Raw genomic sequence first — 21790 nt, 5'->3', positions numbered from 1 at the left:
GTAAGCTCCCAATATACAAATTTAAATTGATGACCACAGCAAACTTCTGGGGACAAAACTAGATTGTACAAGGCTTGTGAAGGTCACGTCTACGGTCAGTCCCTCCACTACCCCACACCGTGGAAAGGTGGAAGTTCTTCTGAATTATGCTGGGCGAATTGAAAGGACCTCTGCTAGTTGCCCCTTACGATACAAAACTATACTTGGTCCTGCAAAATTATGTTGCTACAGAGGTCATCCGTCTCTAAAACGCCTTACAAATCTTGGCAATAGACTAAGTTGCAGCTCAAATCCTGTGTTGGAACCTTAGTGCCCTACACCCAGACCGGCCCAACATATTTAAGGCCAGTTGCCCTAGAAAACACTTGATCTAGACATCTCATGCAGCAGAATGACCAGTTCCAAATTGTTAGATCTGTGTATAGAACACATGACGGTGGAGATAAGGGAGCCTTCACTTGAAGGAACTACTTCCAGTGAAAGCTCCCTTATCTCCACCGCCATTTTCGTTCTCATTGACTTTATGGTTTGAAACCCCTCTATCGCCTATTTCAACGAATTTGACCAACTTCTTGTGCTTATTGTGGTGGTTGTCGCGACGCGGGGTCTTGAGGCATCAGTTTCCATGCCGCCAACATGGTGGGCGCCTCCACACTGCGGCCCTCGCCATAACACTGTCTACAGAAAACGGCAGCTGCACAGGATCAAGTATACACTGTCAATGAAAAGGGATAGCTGCAACAGATCATGCACAAATACACACTTTTCCCAGTCAAAATTAAGGCTTTCTTGTCCTGTGGTTGTCGGAGCTACCGTAGGCCCCAGCATGGCGTTGGAATGCCGTTGCTGCATGCAAGCCCATGTCCGTAGTTTATGAGTTTCTCTTGGCCATAGTTAAAACAGTTTTATATCTGCGTACTTTATGTATAGGCATTTATTTTTGCTGTGCATCTACCTGTTCGTGCTCTCAAGCCGTTTCGCCCTCTTTATCAGCTGCTCACGATATACCGATCTACTATGTACTGATCTTCCTTAAGCCACGCCTGGCATTTACACGGATTTCAAAATAGCCTTTTCTGGGCGCAGGTCTGCACCCAGTCGTACCTTTCGCCGCACGGGGCTTCGTGAGTGCTGTTGTGGCTTCCTTTGCATATTCCGCTCGCCAGTTTCCCATCCGGAAACAGCAAGATGGCTGGGGAGAGTATGGAAGTAGGAGTTGCCGGCTTCTCCTACGCAGACGCTCTGGCTGGTGGATCGCGGCCCTTGACGGACCCATCAAATCCCGTCGTCTTTCTAGATGTTTCTGTCGGATCACACGCAATGGGAAGAATCAAAATTGAGCTCTTCAAACACCTTATGCCCAAATGCGCAGAGAACTTCAGGCAATTCTGCACGGGTAACGGCACCCCGCTGCTGTCATTGCGGAGGATGCTTCCGCTGCTGTGCTGCTGCAGTTAATGTGCCTGCTGGAGTGGTCATTTCTTTGCTGGCTTGACGCGGCTGCAACTGCACGGGCAGTGACTGCGCGACCTCTGTCTCTACTTGGCAGGTGCAACAGCACAATTACGCTGCTGCTGGCATGAGGTTCGCTCTGTTAAGCACCAAGTCTCAGGTTTCAAAGTTTTCAGTTTGCAACCCGTGCGCTTCAGGAGAACACAAGATGAACTCTGTTCCCGTTGGCTACAAAAATGTCAAATTTCACCGAGTACTTAAGGGCTTTATGATTCATGTGAGCCCTTTTCTTTGAATTTGGCAGCATTTGTTATTTCGCTTCACCTTTTTGCTGCCGGCGGTGCTGCTGGCCGTCTCATCATGCAACACTCGCTCTACCTTTGCTTTGACAGAGCTTCAACCTCTTGCTGCTTTTTCTGTCAGTGCTGTTTCCACCGCAGGGTGGAGATTTTGTGAAAGGGGATGGAACGGGCAGTTTGAGCATATACGGCAGCAGTTTCCCGTTGGAGGCGCCTCCTCCGCCTGAAGCGATCCAAGGTTTGACGGGCTCCGCTGCAACAGCTGCTGCAGCAAAAGCGATTGCAGCTGGCTCTGTGCCGCACTTTCGCGCTGGCCTTTTGTGCATGGCTAACAGCGCAGCATCTAGTAGCAAGCAACAGCAACAGCCCCAGGACCCGAAGCAGCAGCAACAGAGAAGCGGTACAAACGGCTGTCAATTCTTCATCACCTGTGGTTCTTGCCTGTGGCTGGATGGACGCAATGATGTCTTTGGGCAGGTTATTGGCAGAGACTCTTATCAGGTCTGCCGTAATATCGAACGGTTGTTTCTAGAGCTGCTACTGCTCAGGCTAACATCGAGCATCGCTTCTGTATCTTCTCGCAGTGCTGGTGCCGTAGATGCCGATGTGCACTCACGGCTGCTGTGTATGAATTGCAGTTGTGTTGTTTCACTATACGTTCTGTTGCTGCAGGTGCTCCGGAAAATAGAGCACGTGTCGACGGATGCCCAAGGCATGCCCAAGGTGGATATCACTATTACAGAGTGTGGCGAGTTGTAAGGGCCTGCAGCGGCACCAGAAGCTGTTGCAGTAAAACCGTTTAGGGGCAGGTCATCGTTGTCGAAGGGGCAAAAGGAACAGTTGGCATGTAATCTGTTTTTAATTTGATGGCAAAAATGCAGATAGAGGGTTCTTAAGACTGACAATGCTTTCCCCAGTGGGCCTAGGAGTTCTTTGGTAACCCGCTACTCCTCTTGATCATAAAAAGCAACTACAGCAAAAGAAGACAGTAGTAAGAGTAGAATTCGAGATATTTACCGTTAAGGGCATTCAGAAACTAGGGCAGCCTTCTGAGTAGACCTGAGATTCCGCCTAATTGCCGGTGAAGAAGCTGCTGCTGCCAGCGCCCTGACTACCGCTGCTTCTGTGCTGATTGCTCCGCGGGCTGTGTCGGGAATGCAGCTGCTGCAGCTGGGGCAGCAGCCGCAGGAAATGCTGTAAGAAAAATTCAGTGGCAGGGTGCAGTTGGGTGAAGGAAAAGACAGCTGTGGCCCATGGAGGTCTCTGTATGGAGTGTCGTAGTAGCTGAGACTTAAAAACGTCGAAGGACGCGGAAGGAGAAAGCCGCTGCTGCACTGATTGTCTGTATACAGAAATCAGAAGAGCCAGGAATGTAGAAACGGCACGCGGGGCAAAGCTGTTGCGCCGGCAGAAAGCGACGGCAGACAGGAAGTACTCCAGCGCCACGCAGTGGGCTGCTGCGGTTTCTTGATCCTCGTGTTGCTGCTGCATCTCCTGCTGTCGCCGCTGTTGGCATGTACCCTGCTTCTTCATCTGCTCCACCGTATGCTGATTCGTCAGGGAGGCAACAGCCAACTGAGAACTGTCAGCGCCAGCAGCAGCCTGGGGGCGAGCTCCTGCATTCTCGTGCCGGTCTACGCCTACTATAGATACTCTTACTGGGACAGTCAGACTGGACCTTCTGCTGTTGCTATTACTGCTGCTGGTGTTCCTCGTGTTACTACTGCTGCCGTTGTTACGGACTACTGCAGCATCCTTGGCACGGCTTTCTTCTGGTGGATCGACCAACCTGTGGTTCCCACTGCTGTTGCTTTGGTCTCTGTTGCCGCCGTTTGACGAGCTATGTGGTGGCATTACAGCCGTTGACTCACGAAGCTGTACAACGAGTTCCTGTAGCTGTAAGAGCCTGTCCAGCTGCCTAGCCAGGTGCATGGGATTTTCCTCCTGCAGCAGCGCAGCTGCATCGGTTGCGCACAAAAGGGTGTTGGTGAGAAACAAAGGCTTGCGAGAGGCAGACAGTGCTGCTTCTGTGGAGAGAAAGGAGCGCACCGCTGCAGCTGGTGCCTTTACGGGCTCCAGTACAACCGGCTGTGTTTCTAAATTGACGTCTCGTGCTGCTGGTGCTGCTTGTGAGGCGACGGGTCCTGCTGTAGATGGGCGAGGTGAGGTAACTCCATCGACGGTTTTTGCAGCATATTCAATGGCGTTGGGCCTTGGGGAGCAGACGCAAATCCCCTCAAGGGGCAGCGCGCTTGCTGCTGCCATGGTGAGAGCACCTCAGCTTACGGCTGCGCATTGGACAGCCAAGCCTTTGAAAAAATATGTGGACTGTACAAAGGTTATTTTATCCGTTAGTTTTTGCATTTTAGGTATTCGTTTGCATTCACTCGCAGTGAGAGCAGAGAATACCTCACTTGAGGATGGGGCTGCCTGGTGGTCCCTGCACGGGTGACCTCGGAACACAGTGTTCGGGAGGCAGAGGGCAATTCTCAGACCTTACTCAAGTGCCATGAGCAACTTAAACGAATATGTGTTTCAGACGAAGCGTCTTCCGAGCGAAATCTGCAGTTCACCAGACAGGGCACGCAAGTGACCTCCGCACGAACACAAATGTCAACAAAGTTTTGTACCCCACTCCTCATATTTTGCTCGCATGTTTAAAAAGCTTCTACTATCATAATCTAAATAGGGAGTATAATCCTTTGCAAAGTCATGAAACTTTTGGTCGTCCTTGTTATTTGGAAGCATCTGGAGCGACACACACACTGGAAAACATGTGAAGCCGCAAGGCATGCATGTGTACATCACTGCTACTAATGCTTATTCCCTTTATTCATGCAGATTTTTGTTTGAATCAATTTACGCTCAAGCATTCATTGCCACGACGAAAACCGGATGACTAACAAAGTACTCAAGTTTCCCACTGTTTGAGGCACCACAATCCGCCATTCGTTAGTGCAGCTCGGTAAACATCTGTGCTTCAGCAATATAGAGATGGCAGTCACTCTAGGGGTAAGTCTTGAATGTGTACAAACGCAAGTCTTCTCATTCTTTTTGCAGATGACTCGACCCGAGTGCTGATGATTCGTATCTTTTCTGCAGACTAGAGGCTTGTTGCTCTTTGTGCTTGCAAAGGTCTTGCCTGATCATACATTTCCTCCCTTCACTCCTATAAAGAACATCAACGGCATGGCGCTCTCCATATTTATCGCCCACGTTCATAATTCCTTCTCAACTTCAATGGAAAAGTAGAAGTATAGTGCCCACAGGGAAACTGCAGTGGAAAAACTCAGAGACGATTAGCTCTCTGCGCAGAAGCGAATTTCCTGAAAATATAGTACGGAGTCTCCCCCTCAGATGATGTGATGACGAAAGGGTGACAGGGCCTGTAGGAGAAGCTTGCATAACTATCACAGGGAAAAACAAGGCATTAGCGCTGTATGCTCAACACCGCAAGTGCAGCTTTGGCGGTGTCCAGGGCGGCTGCGGAGCCCTATGGCAACTGAGTTCCTTAGGCACTGTCTGCATGTCAGCGACAGCATTTCTTATCTTTAATCAACCTCAGTTGCTGCTGTGCGTGAACAATTACATCTGAGCAGCTTGCATTTACACGATGTGCTTATAAGCGCTACTATGAGCTCATGGACCTAAAGAGGGTAAACCGTGGAATCTAAAGTCCCATGCTGAAACTTTTAGGCGTGAGAAGCGCAGAGGTGACAGGAATGTTCCACCCACAAGAGCTGCTCAGAGCTTTTAGGGCCCGGTCTTGGCACTGATACTCTTCCACTCACGTTCATTAAGGCCAAACTCTTACGAGGCAAGCTAGGGTTTGCTGAAGTGCTCAATGACAGACTCGGTTCCATCAAATTAAACATAGAAGGTAAAGGGTATCTGGCTGTTCCTATCACTTGATCATAGCACATTCAAAGAACAGCTGTTTTTCCCTTTGTACCTTGAATTGGATAACGAAATGGCATTTTGTAATTGCTTACTCGCTATTTGTTCGTTAGTGCATTTCGTTTGCCGTTGTTTTATTTACTCCAGTGTTTTTGCTGTGCCCGCGAGACTAGTTCAAAGCTCCGGGGCCTTCAATAGTGAGGATAACATTATTTTCTTTGGAGGGCATAACGGGGCGTGAAAAACCAGGTCGAAAATCGCGCATGTGTACGGGCACGTTTTTAGTCTCATACGCACGCTCCTCAGCTTCCACAGAGCGGATGTCTTGTGTCCAACGTCTGGAATACACCTGAAAAGATCTGTATGAATTCCTACAGGTGGACTGCTTAGCTTATGGATGTGGGGGGTTCTTTAACTGGGGGCAAGCAACAGCAACTCCTCCGTTGCTGTGGGACACTTCAGAGCCGTCCATAGGAATCGACAGAAATTAGACCCCTTTTGCATTTTAGCCCTAAAAGAAACAAACCACTATGAATGGGCCCATTTTCTAAGGTTTGCAGCACAGCGTGAATGGACTTTGTGTGTTTAGTTCATGTCTCGTTCATGCGTTTAAACTCTGTTGCTGTTCCCTCAAATTCCGTGGCCTAAACTTAGATGTGCTTTTGGAACAAAGCTAATGAAAAATAGACCATTTCATGAAATGAGACACATGAACAGAGATCCCCCGAGAGAGGCTGCGGATGTTAGCATTTCTTGAAAGACAAGGTGGAATTGCACTTCTCGAAATACCAGGTGGAATACCTTCTGTATGCCCTCCCCAATTTTCACACTGAAATTGTGCATTCAGTTCGCATTATTTGAGGAAAAATAAGCTATATGCCAAATTTAAGTTTCATTCCAAATAAAGGTAAAAGAACAGTGAAGGGCGACCCCGATAACAGATAAAGCATTCTTCATGAATTCACTCATTTTAGGCAGCCAAGCCTACTCACACAGTTCGCCTCTATTATATCTCCATATAAAATATTTAGTCTTAAAGTAGAATCACTCTGAGGTAGCCTGAGGAGCGTCTTAATGAGCTACAACTTGCTAATGCAAATCTATGCGGGAAACGACGTACAGGAAGTCACTCTTAGCCCATTGGTTCGAATGAAGTTTTACCTTGAAGCTAAACATAACGCCCCAGTCTGGATGAGGCAATGTCCACTTTTGGCTTGGACAAATTTCTTGTCACTTGTTCTCGTAGAAGAAATGTGTTCATGTGTCAAGGTGAGCGCTGGTCACGCAACAGGTGCGGCTAGGAGGGCGCGACCGCCTAATGGATCGATCGAAGATACCGTAAAATAGATTCCACAACAAAACTGAATCCCTGATATGAACAAGGATGATATTACGGCGATAAATATTTGATATGCGGAAGCACATCAGGGACTACCTTCCGGTGGCACTGGTAGGCAGGTCCAGGAACTCATTCCACCGTCTATGCGCAAGTGCGGGTATGGAGATTTGTGAGATGTATACGTCAATTTTTAATGCAGATACACCTTCATTCTCCTTTGGGATTCGTTGGGGTGTGTTTTGCTTTCCCTCTCGCTCTTCCAACGGAGTCACTTGAAGAGCGACCCCCCAAGAGCTGCCGACTGGTGGCTGCGCACTGAAAAGCTGCACAACCCGCCGTTTCTGCCTTCGCTTTTGCATAAATGTGTCTTCCAAGGCACTTTGCATCCGTACTGCAGTAACTTTTTCCGGCACCCAAATGCTGGCGAGGTGGGCGGTGCCTGCACAGCTTCGGTCGATTCCGAGGCGGGTGGCATCCGTCTGTGCCCCCTCACTTAATGTGTTAAACAGCTGCGGCAATGAAAAGCTCGCCTTTGCAGTTTACAAGAGTGGCTGCAGCGGATGCATAAGGGGCTGCACCACTGCTGCGCGCACGTCGCAGTGTCAAGAGAGGAAGCCTTGTGGCTACTGTTCCCTATGGCCCAAGGAGGCGCGAAGGGGCAGGCACATACTGGCTCTGCAAAGTAGTGCTGCGAATCAGTTGCAGGATGGTCCCCGTTCCAGGTGGAGGGGCTCACAAGGTGCATTTCAGCCTGTGCCCCAGCCAGCCTTTGAGAACGAACCGCCCCTACAAATAGAAACTGGAAAATCTGTCGCCTCGCTCAGAGATATGTCACGCTCCCCTCAAGCTCTTGTTAAATACCTTGACAACTATATTGTGGGACAAACACAAGCAAAAAGGGCGGTGGCAGTCGCGTTGCGTCAGCGCTGGAGGCGCCGGCAGGTGGGTACCTCGCTTGTGCCCAGCCATGGTGGAGCTCCAACGAATGAAATGCCACACGGAAATGGCAACAATATTTTTTCAGAGTGGAGACTTTTGTTAAACTTCAGAAGGGCGGGCGTGCCCTTCTGAAGGAAGTAATCATGAGGGCGGCATCTGATACGCTGGCTATTCTTCATACATTCTAGTGGGCGTGCAGATTCGTCTCTTACTGCAATTCTGTGTTTACTTTTCTTGTATGCCAGGTTGCTGACCCCGAGATGAGGGCCGACATCACGCCGAAAAATATTCTACTGATAGGGCCCACCGGGGTCGGCAAGACAGAAATCGCAAGGCGCCTAGCAAAACATCTGGATGCTCCTTTCGTCAAGGTGTCTCTTGAACACCCGCTTACACTAAGATTAATGTGTACAAAACTTCCTAATATGTTTATTGCACTGGACACCAGCCCAAACCTCTTGCATAAACGCTGCAGCTGAAGAGAGACCGAGTGTGCTTTCAACCGAAGTATAACACAATGGAAACATGCGCAGGTTGAGGCTACCAAATACACGGAAGTTGGATTTCACGGTAGGGATGTCGATCAGATTATCAAGTAAGTTGGGATGGTGGTAGCACACGTTGGTTGCTTGACTGGAATATGCATAAAAGATCGCTCTAGTTCTGGTTGTACTTCATGGCATCGGGGCTTCTGCCTAACGTTTGTTTGGGTAAACAGGGACCTCGTCGAGGTTGCAGTAAAGCAGAAAAGGACAATCCTCGAGTCCCAGCTGAGGTTTGCAGCTAAGGAAAAGGCTGAAGCAAAAGTTCTGGAGGCGCTGGCTGGAAAAATGCCAGTAAGTTGGCTACGCGGCGAAGACACTGAGGGTTGTTCATAGGGCTGCCTGGTGAGGGTGATTTTGCGCATTCATGCAGGCTGAAGAGTACTCGATGTGGCTGCGGCACCTGCGAAGAGGCTCGCTTGATAATAGGCGCATTCAGATTGACATGCCCATGGTACCATCTGCCGGTCATCAAGGGGGTGCGCAGATCCTCAAAGTGGAAATGGAAGAGATATAAACCATTGGAGTCAAGGCAATGCTGTTTGTGGTCTTTGCCCTGTTGCCTTGCAGTTCTATCGGATATAGAAAGTGCCATGAGAGATGCAAAGGACTCGAGAATGCCGCAACTATTTACCAGCGGTGCGCTACCTGTCAGGTCTTTCTCGAAAATTCAATAGCTCTTCACTTTGTTCACAACTGTTAAGCTAACGTCGTACTTTATGGTTGCTAGTTGGGCGTGAGAAAGGAAACATGTTGATACAGCTGAGCCGCTGATGTCCTCAACAGATTTCCGCGTGATCGAACGACGATATGTAACAATCAAAGAGGCCCTTTCGCATTTAACGCAGGTAGAACTCGACACCATGATCACAAAAGTAAGGCAAGCAAAAAGCTTAGGTGCAGGATCCAGCTGTCTAATGAGAGCTTGACTTGAGTGGCCGCTGCTATGCGATTTTGGATGTTAGGATATGGTGATTCAGCAGGCGGTGGAAGCAGTGGAACAGGAAGGCATCGTGTTTATCGACGAGATAGATAAAATTTGTTCCAAAAGCGTGAGAGCCCCGGAGAAGTAATCGAAGCATTTTCCGAGGGCTAGTACACCACCTTATTTGCAAGTAAGGGAAAGGTTAATGTGCAGCGGTTGATGTGCAGGGAAGTGGTGGATATCACGGCCCAGACGCATCTGATGAAGGCGTGCAGAGGGACTTGTTGCCTCTACTAGAAGGGTCCACCGTGACAACTCGTTACGGCGACATCAGGACAGACTACATATTGTTTATCGCTTCAGGTGAGCTTGCAGACAGAACACAGGGAGGATTTTTTTGGTCGCCAACAACATGCAGCTAAGGCACTCAAATGTCTACTCCACAGGTGCTTTTCATTCGGTCCGGCCGAGTGACATGCTCGCTGAGCTCCAAGGACGCCTCCCTGTGCGCGTCACTTTGAACCCTTTGTCTGAGGATGATTTTCGCCAGATTTTGACGAGGACAAGGCACAATTTGATTGAGCAGCACAAAGGTAAGACCTGCGCAACATGCTGTATCACGAATCTCTTGCAACGCTAACGCGTTGCTGGAGATTCGTGGTTTCGGTGCTATTTTGCTTGCTCAGCGTTGCTAGCGACGGAGGGCATTGTTCTAGATTTCAGAGATGACGCGATATCAGAGGTGGCTCGCGGTGAGTTTCGCTCGCAAGGTCTGCAGCCTAGTGTGTTGCTATAGCAGACTGGCGGCCCTTGACGGTGTGCGGGTCGTACAAGGTCACTGTTCACAGGGACAGTTGCGCATTGCGTGCAGTGGCGTGGGAAATAAATTCCCAAGTTGAAAACATCGGAGCCCGTCGTCTCCACACAGTCATCGAAAAGTGAGCCTCTCTGATGGCTCCCGTGGTTGGCCATTGGTGAAGTTCCACCTGTGCTAAGCAGGCGTACTGATATCTTGTGATGTGTTCGTGTCCTTGGGATGTGTTGGCCTCCTACAGTATCCATTGACACCAACCTAACATGGCTACATTTGTTCCATTTACACTGCTCAGGGTCTTGGGCGACATCAATTTGAATGCTTCGCTCCACGCTCCCGGAGCCACGTGAGCTGCCCATAGCTTAAGTAGCCTGGCCTATAATTCTCAAGACACTTAAGACCAACACAGTGTGCTGTGGATTGCCCTACTCAGTCTCGTCATCGATAGACAGCACGTACTGGAGAGCGTGAGCTGTCTGCGCGAAAAATTCGATCACTCGAAGTTCATTCTGTAGTGTTTGGCACCTTGGGGTGACCTATCGCTTTCAGCTGCCAGAAACAGAACCATGTGCGGGCACAGCGTACAGAAAATATTCCAGGTTTTCAGTCAAAGAAGAGTTCCTGCTATTTGGTCTGCCAGGGGTAAATGTTGCGCAAAGGGAAGGCACTGTCAAATGCCACCAAGAGAGCTTTCGTGGAAAAACTCCCACTGACTTTGAGTGTCAGGCGCAGCTCGGATGGCTATCAAATTAATGTATACCTTTGATCTTAATTATCAGCCGCACCTCGGAATATAGTTATTGAAAGAACCAAGCACGGGCAACGAGGACCAATAAGGCCGTATCTCGCACTACGCTGCTATGTCCCCAGGACGCCACATCAAAGCAGATGATTTCCCAGCACCTGTCTTAATGCCGGGCCCAGGACAATCCTCTCAACGTGCGGTGTAGTGTCTTTATATTTTTTAGAGAAGCGACTCCACTGAGCTACCAGTCATTTGTAGCGTGAAGTCGCTCCAGAGTTTCCTCCAGCAGGGCAATTTCCTTCTTTACTTTTGCACGCCTATAGAATATTGGGCAATCCCGGTTCACGCAAATCACATCTTGAAGGAGAGAACCTTGACACCTGGTCGTTCCAAGCAGCCAAGGCAAAGTAGAAACACATACAAAAAGATTAACCGTTGCGAAGTGGTGTACAAACGTTGTTTTCTCCTGAGATATTAGAATCGGGTAGCGTAGTCAAATTTGCTGCAAGAACTCACCGCTGGCACTCAGTCCACAAGGCGCTGTGTTCCTTTTCCAGTGCTTGCATCTCTAGAGCTTTTGCTGCTGCAATCTGCAGGAACAACACGGCCCGGTCTCCTCGAAAATCAGAAAATAGCCAAAAGCCCTTGAGCATTTCCAAAACACTAGACGCAGACAGTGAGCGCTGAGGACAGAAAAATGCGCATTGACCTACCGTCCCTTCCTTGGACTGACAGTGTTTGCACAGAGCTCCTTCAAGGATCGTGGCGCGGCAACCGACACACTGAATGCCACGCTTGATGAACTTAGACAAGGCGCCTTGCGTCGAGACCATAACTGTTTTCTTCAGAGTGTGACCTCCACCTAGAGCAGAAAATTTGCAACGCAATGTCAGTAAACAATAAATCTACGAAGACCAGGATGAGGAAGTGGCGTAGGGGAAACTGTATCGGCGTGCTATCCCGTGTGCCAGACTCACTGAAAAGGCTCTCTGGGTTGCTCATCACTCCCTCAAAGATGCGCATTAGAGGGCCTTTAAGCGTTTCAAGGTAATGCTGCGTATCAATAGGCAAGTTGTGCTCCAACACGTACAGCGGATCCTCAGCCCGTTCATACTGCGCCTGTCCCTTAGATCCTTGGATAACAACATACGAGACGCGGTCTCCAACGTTGGGAGCCGTCCCTGGATCTGAAGGGAGACTCGAACGGAATTCGCACAAAGCATGGAACTAATGGATGACACGAACGAACAAGATTTACACAAAATAGTAGGCACAATTTGCTTAAAGCAGGCAGGAATACGGCTGCTTTGAAAAAGTAGGAATGAGATAATTATCGAGGCTAAACAAAGTGCACCAACACTATGAAATGCCACGCTCACCACGTTTTCGCAGCTTCTTTGCAAGTTCGACGTGAGGAAGCTTCGTGTCGTAGTCGAGCTTGCCCAGGCTCTTGGTTTGTACCAGCAAGCTCATGTCGATCTTGTTCTGTAGCAGCAGCATGTCGCTCGTAGCAACAGTTGTCGGCAAGGCTCTTAGAGCATTTCCGAAGTAGAAACGAAGGAAGGTTTCTGCTGCAGTTCACCACGCTTCTCTGACCTGCAGAAGCTCCGATATTTTCGTTCGCGTGTATGCCTTCGCATTCTCGACATCCCGTTCGATTAGCATTTTCTTCAAGACCGTGTCCACCATTATTTGCACTAGCATGGAAAAGTCGCGTCGCACTGTCTGCGAGTCATCACAGACGGAGACAGACAGGAAATGGCTAACCTGCACCCTGAGGAGTCGATGAGAAGTGCTACTCTCAAGAATATGGCTATTCAGAACACAAGGCGTGGCCTGGGGTGGGATGCACTGAGCTAACCTCAATCCCCTTTGAGTCAATTTTGTCGAACTTCGTCGGATTCGTATACAGCAAACCAGCATAACGTTTCTTGTTCATCAGCAAGAATGGGCAGTAGACCTTTTCAAACTCCAGTTTGATAGGTCTTGTGAACTCCGAGCTTATTCTCTCCGCTGCTTCCCGACCTGAGGCAATGTTGAAGGCGTCGTAAACGTCTCATCAGCCCGTGCCTCTCCCACATAAGAATTCAAAAAGACAAACTATGATGATTAATTTACCCAGTTTCATCGCGTCCTCGATGGAACTTGTCCCGAAGCGAACCATGACAGAGTCCGTGTCGCCGTAGACAACAGCAGCGTTGTTTGCGTAGCCGTTCTCCCTGGTGTACAGCTCCTCTACGCGGCGCTTTGTGTACTCAATCATGTCGCGGCCAAAGCAGGTAATAGACGTGGCCACCTCCAGGCAGGGCAACTGCCCACCAACCTGTGAGAAAGTGTGTCAAGCGGCAGCGCGAAGACTGAATGGAAGCGTGAAGTGCACGCAAAAAGAAGAGCGGAAGGCAGTGCTGCACATTTGAAGCATGCCAAGTTTTTGGTACGCCACTTACCGTTGCCCCTGTGTAGCCGTAAACGCTGTTAGCCGTGATTTTGAGAGCCAGTTGACGGCCATTGAGCACACTTTTGGTAAATTTGTCCTCTGCTTCGCTCATTTCCTTCTTTGCCACTTTTCGTGCGGCGATCAATTCCTCTACAATCATCGGCAAAACGCCACGTCGTACTCCTGCCTTAACAAACGTGTGTCTGGGGTTGCTGGTGGTGGTTGTCAACTGTTGCAAAAAGCAGACAGCGGCACCCAACACAGCAAAGTCAGTGTCAGCGGCTACGTTGATTGACAGTATTCCGACAAATTACAACAGGCCCAGTTGGCTGCTGTCGTACAGAGGACATAGTCTGGGTGTGTGTAGTGCGACGGAGCTTACGTTGGCGGGGTCCACAGTGTTGATATCATTTCCCTTGACAAGTGTGCTGTAGCAAATGTTGTGGGCCATCATAATCGAAGGGTACAAAGACGCGAAATCGAGAGTGGCAATTGGCGCGTCGTAAAACCCCTTCACAGGCTCAAGCACTGTGGCGCCTTCATATTTGTCGTCACGGTCTCCGCCAACGCGCTGAGCAGAAGAAGCAGTGCAGCCACAGAACTCCAACTTTGGTCAAATTCTTTGAATGGCCATTAGGGTGGACAGCTTCATAGGCGCACTAGTCCTAGTGTGCTTCGTCGCAAGCACACAACGATGTTCTTGAATGGGTTGTCACGCCAGTACCACCGCACCACCCATCCATCCTGTACTCTGCCGTGGTTTGCTATGTGTGGCCCACTCACTTTGACAGAAGGCACAACGTATTGCAGCTGACGACATTTCCGAAGAAGCTGCGCTGTGACTTTAATTTGTTGACCCCTAAAAAGCATTCCGCACGAAAGGAACGCTGTCATGCGGTGTGCATTCCTATTCCAAGAAACACGTTTCGGGTGTTGGGGGCTTCGGTGAGGTACCGTGTTAGCAGGTAAGTCAGTGGCGTGCCCGTGACCCTGCTCATTTCGACGTAGTTAAATAGAAACAACAATTTGTTGAGGAGGCGCAAAGGCAGCAGCGCATCTTTGAGACAATACACCGCAATGCGCCGGCGTGTCGTTGGAGATCCCCGGAATAAATCCCCAATCATGCTATAGTGCACGTCTTCCTGAGATCCACAGCAAGCCCGAAAATGCTGTGCTTCTTCTGAAGGAACAATTCTCTATTCACTTAATAGGGATGTTCACATGCGCGGCCCAAAACTACGGTAAAGAGACAGGCCTTCTGTGGAATAAAGGCCTGCAACTAAACTTTGAATAGAACATGCTGGCTATTTACTTTCTGTTCTTTAAGGAACTCCGAAGAGACGTAGTTGAGAGAGTAACTTTTCAGCTTGTGGTCACGACGGATAAGCTCCAGCAAGTCGAATTGCACGCGGCCCTCCACAGGGATTTCCTTATTGTCATGGGTCCCAAGTGCTCTAAAAGGCAAACGACAGGCGCATGCCCTACGGACAGAAGTGGAGAATTCTAAAGTGCAACCCCGTGCCTGCGCATGTCCATGAATAACGCACTACAGGAGAGATGGAGGTCTTGGACGCTGCAGTCAAACTACAGTTAGCCGCTGCCTCACCTTGAACTAAACCGCGTATCAGAGATGCGCGACTCTATGGACTTCAGTCGAGAGAGTGATGCTACACCTTCTGCCTTCAGCGCTGATGCTCGCGTCAAAAGATAACACAAGTCAAAGTTGATGCAGTTGTACCCAGTCAAAAAATCGGGATCCACCTGAGACAATCTTAGCCACAACGCAGGCCCAGACCTCGTTTGCGTCTGCTTTGCATAGTCTCAAAATAATATTAAAACTAAACGATTCATTCAATGTGTTGCTCACAGCACCGTAGACGAATTCTAGTGTCTATGCTGCGATTTCGGGTTGCCGCGGGGGCTCGCCGGCACTCACCTCGCGCACGAACTCCGCCCACTTCTTCAGCATTTCGGACTCGTCGTCGAACCAAACGACCAGTGCACCAGCGATTGGTGCACATTCGTGGAGGGTAAAAATAACGCGGCATAGTGTCTCATCAGAGCCGTCCGATGCGGCCTTGTTGTGGCTGCGGCCTGCCCTTTGTTCTTCAACAATGGAAGAAATTTGGATTACAGGATCTTCCTGCGCCTCGGGAAAGCCCTGCCCATTATTTTTGACGCACTCAATATCTGTCGCAGACAAAGGTCACAACGAAGGCAGCCCTCTCCCGTAACATAGTTCTCGTGTTGCCCTTCCTGGATTATCACCATAATGCAACGTTACGAAGAGAAGCGTAAGACAGTGGAGGGCTGCAGAGTGCCCCGACGAGCTCCAGGATCTCACCGAAAGATAACATACGCAACGGAGGCAGCGACTGCCATTCGCCTCGCAGCGGTAATGCCTCAATGTCTGCATAGTGCACGTCGAACTCTTCCTGGCACCGACTCTCCCGTAAAGACGCCGGGCGAATGGAATAGCGTCCCTTCTTCACTGTACAAAGTCCAACGCAGCACACAGCGCTTCTACAGAAGTGGAACGACATGTAGGCATCAACGAAATGAAGCTGACCAGTGGAGACATTAAAGGTGCCAGCAGAACTCGCCGATCGTCTACAAGGGTGTTCTGCAGACGATTTAAAGCCCATCTGCAGTGGAACTCAAGCTGACAAATCCCGATTCCCCATCGTCATAAAGCAACTTAAATGAGTAACGAGGGTAGATTAGGTATTCTTGAGTTTCGTTAACGAGGATCAGCGAATACTCAGGGCAGTGCAGTACAGATTATGCCGCTGCTAACACGCCCACCGCGAATCCAGCAACAGCCTGTGATATCCGAGTCCACCATATAACGCAGCACGAAAGGAATGTTGGCCTCGTAGGCTGTCTCCGGCAGCACCACTTGTTGACCGCTGAGCTTCCCGAAGCCATCTGGAATTCGTAACCGAATACCACTCTCTATGAAGCCTCTTATCCCGGATATCATTTGCGGAGATGCAGCAGTGATCCGGAAGAACAACTGTTTGGCTTTCGAAGGCGAATAATACATCAGAGACTGACGCAAGAGACACACATAGGTGCCGATTACCGTACTTCCTACACTGTCAACTTCTGCGAGCGCATTCATGTGAATCAGTAGTGAGCATGGTTTTCTTATTAACGACCGCGGGACGGAAGGGAGTCGGGATAAAAGAACAAGGACCTCCACAGAATTACACGTAATGCAAAGAAATTTTAAGTGTGCCTTACTTCCTTCTCTTCGCAGCGGACATCTAAAATTCGTTTATCATACGTCTTCCCCTGGGCGTGCGATTTGAGGACGTAGTCCTGTAGCGGCAACAGCGACAGAACCACATAGGATATTACAACAAGCAGTCGCGTGCAGCAGCGCGAGAAGAAGCAGCAGCATTAGCGCGCGGTGAAGAGATGCAAGGCATTACTGGCGATTGCATTCAGTAAGGGAGGAGCAGCTTACATCCACCACACAGCGCAAAGCCTCAGTGATTGCATTCTGCTGCCAGGCTCCGCTGCCTGCCGATGCGGCCTGTCGCATGGCCGCTGCCAGGGCCGCCGGACATTCGCAGTAGCAGTAGGGGTAGAAACCGTGCACGTTGCACATCACAGACAACCCAGAAGCAGTCACCCCGTACAGCCGCACCATTGGGGCCATCGAATTCCCCTTCGCTGCCTCAGCCGCAGCCAGGGACGAACGCGTGACTATGGGCGGGTTTCTTCCCCCAGAGGCAGCCAGTTGCCCCTGGCCTTGTTGCTGCAGCTGAATGGGCCGTTTCAGGACACTTTCCGGCGAAGAGTGCTGAAATGCAGTTGCGGCGGCGACATCCAACTGGAAGAAAACTGACAAAGAAAACGGACAGCCAGGCACAGCCAACTTCGCGTAGCGACTCACCCAGAGAGCCCACGAACATGCAAAGTAGCTCCTGAAAACAAGAGAAAATGCCTACAGCGCGCTTTATATTGCTAGGACATGTCACTCAAGTGAATGCGTACTGCGGTCTTCATCTCCTGCGGCGAACATCAAGCCACAAACGACAAGCATTGTGGAACTAAAGGCAAGAGTGCCTCCCAGTGCATTACAGCACACTGGCGTTTGCTACTCACCGCTTTACAAAAACACCAGAACAAGGGCTAACGGGGACTACATGTAGGGGAGGCATTCAGTTCGGGTTACCACGACACGGCGCAGAAGAACCGGCTTACGGGTTCTCCCCTCCATCCTGGAGGAAAGGCTGGCATCTCGGCGCCAAGATTTAAGTAAATTTCTCCATGTTTCCTCAGAAGCATTCCTAGTTGCCCCGTTCTTCTCAAACCCCAAGACAGTGGAGGCGCCTTCGGCTGCTGTTGATTCCATCTTTTTGTTTCCGCCTTCACTCTCCATCTTTAGCGACAGCCTGTGGGGTCTGACGTTGCGCAACGGTTCCAATCTGCCGCGGTAAACAGCACGTTCGGTGAGAGCCAAGGCAGGCAATCTGCGTAAAGACCCAACCAGCTCCGCGAGACGTGTTCTGCCCGATGGACGGCAACTGCCCCGAATGAAACTTCACCTGTTTGTGAGGCCGTGCTGTCATCCACGAGGCTAGTATACCAGCACTGACGCACTTAATGCGGCGGCCATTAGAGCGCCGCAGGTTCAGAACCTGGTGGCCCCCTTGGACTCGAGTTCGTCATGCGCCTCATACGGCAGTACACGCCTGTGGTACTCCCTCTAAACAGCTACTGTGTCAGATGCATCTTAGTTTGTAATGGCTAGAAAAAGTAAAACAAAAGGACTCTGCTCTTCGGAGCCTGCGAAATGTCGAAACGCAGGAGCCGACCCGAATCGAGTAGGTGGAAACACGCTCTCGTCATGCAAGTAAGGAGAGCGACCTACACAAATTTTGCACCAGGTTACAAAGCAGTATAAGGTATGTTCAATTTAAATGCTAAGCTGAATTCTGTCTTGCCTGCCTCCTCCAGAGTCTCTCGAGAAAACGGATTTGTATTCATGAGCGCATTGTCGCCGCAGCGCGAGCGCATGCAGCAAGGGTGTTCTCTCTATGGCCGCCTCTGACTTTTTCTGGTAGAAGTAATACCTTCATCAGCGTTTTGTTTTTTTTTAACATCTGATCCGGCTCGCTGTCAACTGCTGACCTAGTTTTTCCGTAATGGCCACTACCCAGGGTACGGACACGCGGGGCCCGAGCGCGACGAAGCCTGGGCCTTCTTTTCTTAGCCGGGCGAAACCCTTTGTTGTTGGAGGTCTTTCCGGGTGTATTGCGACATGCTGCATCCAACCTGTCGATATGGTTAAGGTTCGGTTACAGCTGGTGGGGGAAGGAGGCGCAAAAGGTTCCACCAGTCCAATTTATGTTTTCAGAAACGTCCTGAAGAATGAGGGCGCCCTCGCCTTGTACAAGGGCCTAGATGCAGGCATAATTCGCCAGGTGAGTGTAAAGGCGTTCCGACATGAGCACTTGCAACTGTTCACAAGCATGAGCAGTTACGTCTCGCGTGGTTTTCATGTTCATTCGACGACCATCTTCTGATTAGTACGCTAATGTGCATGGTTTCCACCCGCCATACCAGCCCTTTTCCATGGATGTGCGGCGCTGCGTCTGTGCAGCTTACGTATTCTACAGCCCGTCTTGGGCTATTCAGGGTTTTCAGCGATAGGCTGAAGGAAATGTCGAAAGGTTCAGACCCAACAGCACCTCCTCCGCCTCTCCCTCTTTGGAAGAAGGCGGCAGCGGGCTTGGCTGCTGGTGGCATTGCTGCAGCTTTTGGAAACCCCGCAGACCTATCCCTGATTCGTATGCAGGTAGGCAGTCAGTGATGCCTCATCACGCACAGTTCCACGACACAGTGGTTACTGAAAAACCATCGTTGATCGACAGATCTTTGGGACGCAAACATACTTTGGTGATGTGAACATGGCATGTAGGCGGATGCAACTCTCCCACCTGAATCCCGACGAAACTATACAGGCGTTTTGAACGCAATTTCACGAATTGTCAAAGAAGAAGGCATATTAGGCCTTTGGAGGGGCAGCTTCCCAACGGTCCTTCGAGCAATGTCGCTGAATATGGGTGCGCGCAGGCGACACACAAGTCGTTACGTGCTTTGTCAGATAGCGCACATTTTGCCGTGATGCTCCGCGCGGAATTCAGTGTGAGCGCTGTGTACGGGATTGACTGCAGGCATGTTAGCTACAAATGACCAATGCAAGGAGATGCTTACCCCGACCCTGGGGAACGGATGGACAACAACACTTACGGCAAGTGCTATCTCAGGTTTCTTTGCGGTGACGTTCTCTCTCCCATTCGATTTCTTGAAGACAAGGTAAAATTTGTCTAGTCTGGCTATAGCTTCATAACAGCATTCCGCTAAGCCGGCATGCAGCACAGCCCGAATGTTCCACGCACCCACGCAGTTATTGTGCTGATGAATTCTGTGTTTTGGAGTGCTTCAGGCTGCAAAAAATGCGCCCAGACCCTCTAACAGGAGAGCTGCCGTACAAAGGCGTGTTTGATGCTGCTGTGAAAATCACTCGGACAGAAGGCATAACTGCATTCTATACAGGATACCCTACATACTACATGCGAATTGCACCCCATGCAATGATTACGCTGATCAGCATGGATTACCTTGATAGAGCGTTGAGGAAATTGTTTTAGACGCTCTGAACGCAGTTTGGGTTTGTGTGCAAATGCGCGTCTTAATCTACTGGCCACGCATTCAGTTTGCTTAGCTGCGGAGCACAAACTCAAATTTCAACAGCTTTGAGGACAGTCATGTCTTTACGCGCAGACGAAAGCTGCTTTTTTTCTGCGCAATGCAGCTTTTGACAGGTCTAGACCACACCACACGAAAGTTCGTGTAATGGCACAAAAACTGACCGCGAGTTTTGTAGTCATGTTGGGTGGGACTTGGAGTGACAGTGGCCGGCAGCTTGTACACATCCACGTGGAGCAAATTATGAACATGAAAGTACTCAGCTTGATCTGCTTTCATCGATAGAAAACTTCTCAAGAGCATCTTAGCGCTCTGGGCAATATGCCAATAGGAATTTGGTCAGTGAGGACGCCCGTTATTCTTGGATCGCGACCTCACAGCAAGTTACGCAGCAAGCATGCAACTAACTGAATATAGGATTCATGCGAAGTCGTTTAGCTGAAGTTCACGTGTGCGAAGAGCCCGCACACCTTTCGCAAATTTTGAGAAGCCGCAGTTACGTCAGGGCAATTCTTGAAAGCGAAGCGCGCTAGGTGTTAACTGCAGTGCTCCCAAATATCGAATCGCCTCATATTACATATAGCTACAATGGTACAGTGTCCTACACAACTCACTTGCAAACTTGTAGGCGTCTCTTGTGGTGTGAATATGTTTGCCTAAGTTGCACAGCTGTGTGAGAGCACCTTGCAATCAGGATTAGCTAGTTTCACCTCAGTAGCGGTCATGTCCTGTTACAGAATAAGGGAATTAGATATGCAGGTGAAGAAAGTGCCCTCTTACTTCTGGGTGCATCGTGATCGGTGATCCCAGGAGTGAGTCGTAAGACAATAGCCCGGTCCCAGGAAAGGCTGGGTGAGCGTAGTTGGTGTATAATTGTACTTTGGAGAAATTAGACCAGAGACAGTACTGTCATCTTCATCTTCATCCGCGGGATCAACTTCAACTGTCTGTTTTGTTGACTTTTTTCAATGAAAATTGTCGATGGGGCAACTGCATCCTACCAGTCCAGTTACACCAAATCTCATCTGGTCAGCCACGTCGCTTATGCCGCGTGCCATCTATTGGCATCTACATGGGTTCTTGCTGCAAGAAAGCCAAAGGATGCTGCCCACTTGGGTCTGTTTTTCGTGAGTCCTAATGGCGACCACTGGTACCACCCATCCTTCGTATAGTGCTCCAAAAACCATGAAGGCAGCGATACATTTTTTCCTGCTCATTGCACGGGGGTAGGGTCTTCATGCAGAAAGCTCCAAATTAGAAAAAATGACACAAGCGGATCTGTTGGCAACATCGGAGTGCTGTCCGTACACCTAGCGCTGGCACCTGAGGTTCCACACTTACGCGGCACTCAAAAATTCATATTTTGCCACAAATTGGGTCATATTTGCAGAACATTTTCTATAAAAATGAAGTCTGCGGTTTTCTTGTGCACAGCGGTTGCTGTTGCAGCGCTATCTGTAATCGGCGCGGACTGCATCCAAAGTGTCCCAAAATGGGTAGATGAAGCCAAACTGGCGTACGCTGCAGAAGTCAAATCTTCTCTGGCCACTCCTGTTGTAAGAAAAGAAATGGTATATCTCGGCGCTCCCTTGATCTGAATAACGGCCTGGCAGAGCAAGGATTCCAATGCCGCTTTCGTCGACGTTCCCGCTCCAGTTGACGTTGCAACTCTGAC

At 49.8% G+C, this 21790-nt stretch overlaps 6 protein-coding genes across 6 annotated transcripts; 4 read left to right on the top strand and 2 right to left on the bottom strand.

The window, feature by feature from the left end:
• Positions 1 to 1188: 1188 nt before the first annotated feature.
• Positions 1189 to 2510, top strand: ETH_00021140 (peptidyl-prolyl cis-trans isomerase H, putative; the record flags this gene model as incomplete). The annotated part of the gene is made up of 4 exons (XM_013375597.1): positions 1189 to 1396; positions 1650 to 1729; positions 1893 to 2252; positions 2424 to 2510. 4 exons carry the CDS (start codon positions 1189 to 1191, stop codon positions 2508 to 2510), a joined length of 735 nt encoding a protein of 244 aa, XP_013231051.1.
• Positions 2511 to 2822: 312 nt separating this feature from the next.
• On the bottom strand, positions 2823 to 4016 carry ETH_00021135 (uncharacterized protein; the record flags this gene model as incomplete). Its single annotated transcript, XM_013375596.1, has 1 exon — positions 2823 to 4016. One exon carries the CDS (start codon positions 4014 to 4016, stop codon positions 2823 to 2825), a length of 1194 nt encoding a protein of 397 aa, XP_013231050.1.
• Positions 4017 to 7404: 3388 nt separating this feature from the next.
• Positions 7405 to 8804, top strand: ETH_00021130 (ATP-dependent heat shock protein, putative; the record flags this gene model as incomplete). The annotated part of the gene is made up of 4 exons (XM_013375595.1): positions 7405 to 7929; positions 8172 to 8297; positions 8460 to 8521; positions 8645 to 8804. 4 exons carry the CDS (start codon positions 7405 to 7407, stop codon positions 8802 to 8804), a joined length of 873 nt encoding a protein of 290 aa, XP_013231049.1.
• Positions 8805 to 8913: 109 nt separating this feature from the next.
• ETH_00021125 (uncharacterized protein) lies at positions 8914 to 10557 on the top strand (the record flags this gene model as incomplete). The annotated part of the gene is made up of 7 exons (XM_013375594.1): positions 8914 to 8947; positions 9039 to 9118; positions 9434 to 9520; positions 9621 to 9756; positions 10080 to 10145; positions 10265 to 10331; positions 10503 to 10557. The coding sequence occupies 7 exons, from the start codon at positions 8914 to 8916 to the stop codon at positions 10555 to 10557; spliced, it is 525 nt and encodes a 174-aa protein (XP_013231048.1).
• A 636-nt stretch (positions 10558 to 11193) lies between these two features.
• On the bottom strand, positions 11194 to 17443 carry ETH_00021120 (DNA polymerase delta catalytic subunit, putative; the record flags this gene model as incomplete). The annotated part of the gene is made up of 20 exons (XM_013375593.1): positions 11194 to 11332; positions 11469 to 11542; positions 11666 to 11814; positions 11930 to 12139; positions 12332 to 12437; positions 12549 to 12677; positions 12814 to 12977; positions 13071 to 13275; positions 13400 to 13618; positions 13772 to 13960; positions 14173 to 14248; positions 14344 to 14531; positions 14702 to 14843; positions 14996 to 15150; positions 15326 to 15579; positions 15734 to 15880; positions 16195 to 16441; positions 16636 to 16713; positions 16862 to 17241; positions 17395 to 17443. The coding sequence occupies 20 exons, from the start codon at positions 17441 to 17443 to the stop codon at positions 11194 to 11196; spliced, it is 3300 nt and encodes a 1099-aa protein (XP_013231047.1).
• A 1105-nt stretch (positions 17444 to 18548) lies between these two features.
• ETH_00021115 (mitochondrial 2-oxoglutarate/malate carrier protein, putative) lies at positions 18549 to 20057 on the top strand (the record flags this gene model as incomplete). Its single annotated transcript, XM_013375592.1, has 5 exons — positions 18549 to 18827; positions 19007 to 19201; positions 19325 to 19469; positions 19581 to 19722; positions 19853 to 20057. 5 exons carry the CDS (start codon positions 18549 to 18551, stop codon positions 20055 to 20057), a joined length of 966 nt encoding a protein of 321 aa, XP_013231046.1.
• Positions 20058 to 21790: the final 1733 nt, after the last annotated feature.

Source organism: Eimeria tenella, genomic scaffold (assembly GCF_000499545.2).
Source record: "Eimeria tenella Houghton genomic scaffold, Eth_scaff29, whole genome shotgun sequence".
NCBI lineage: Eukaryota > Apicomplexa > Conoidasida > Eucoccidiorida > Eimeriidae > Eimeria > Eimeria tenella.
This window is presented reverse-complemented; position numbering and strand designations above follow the sequence as displayed.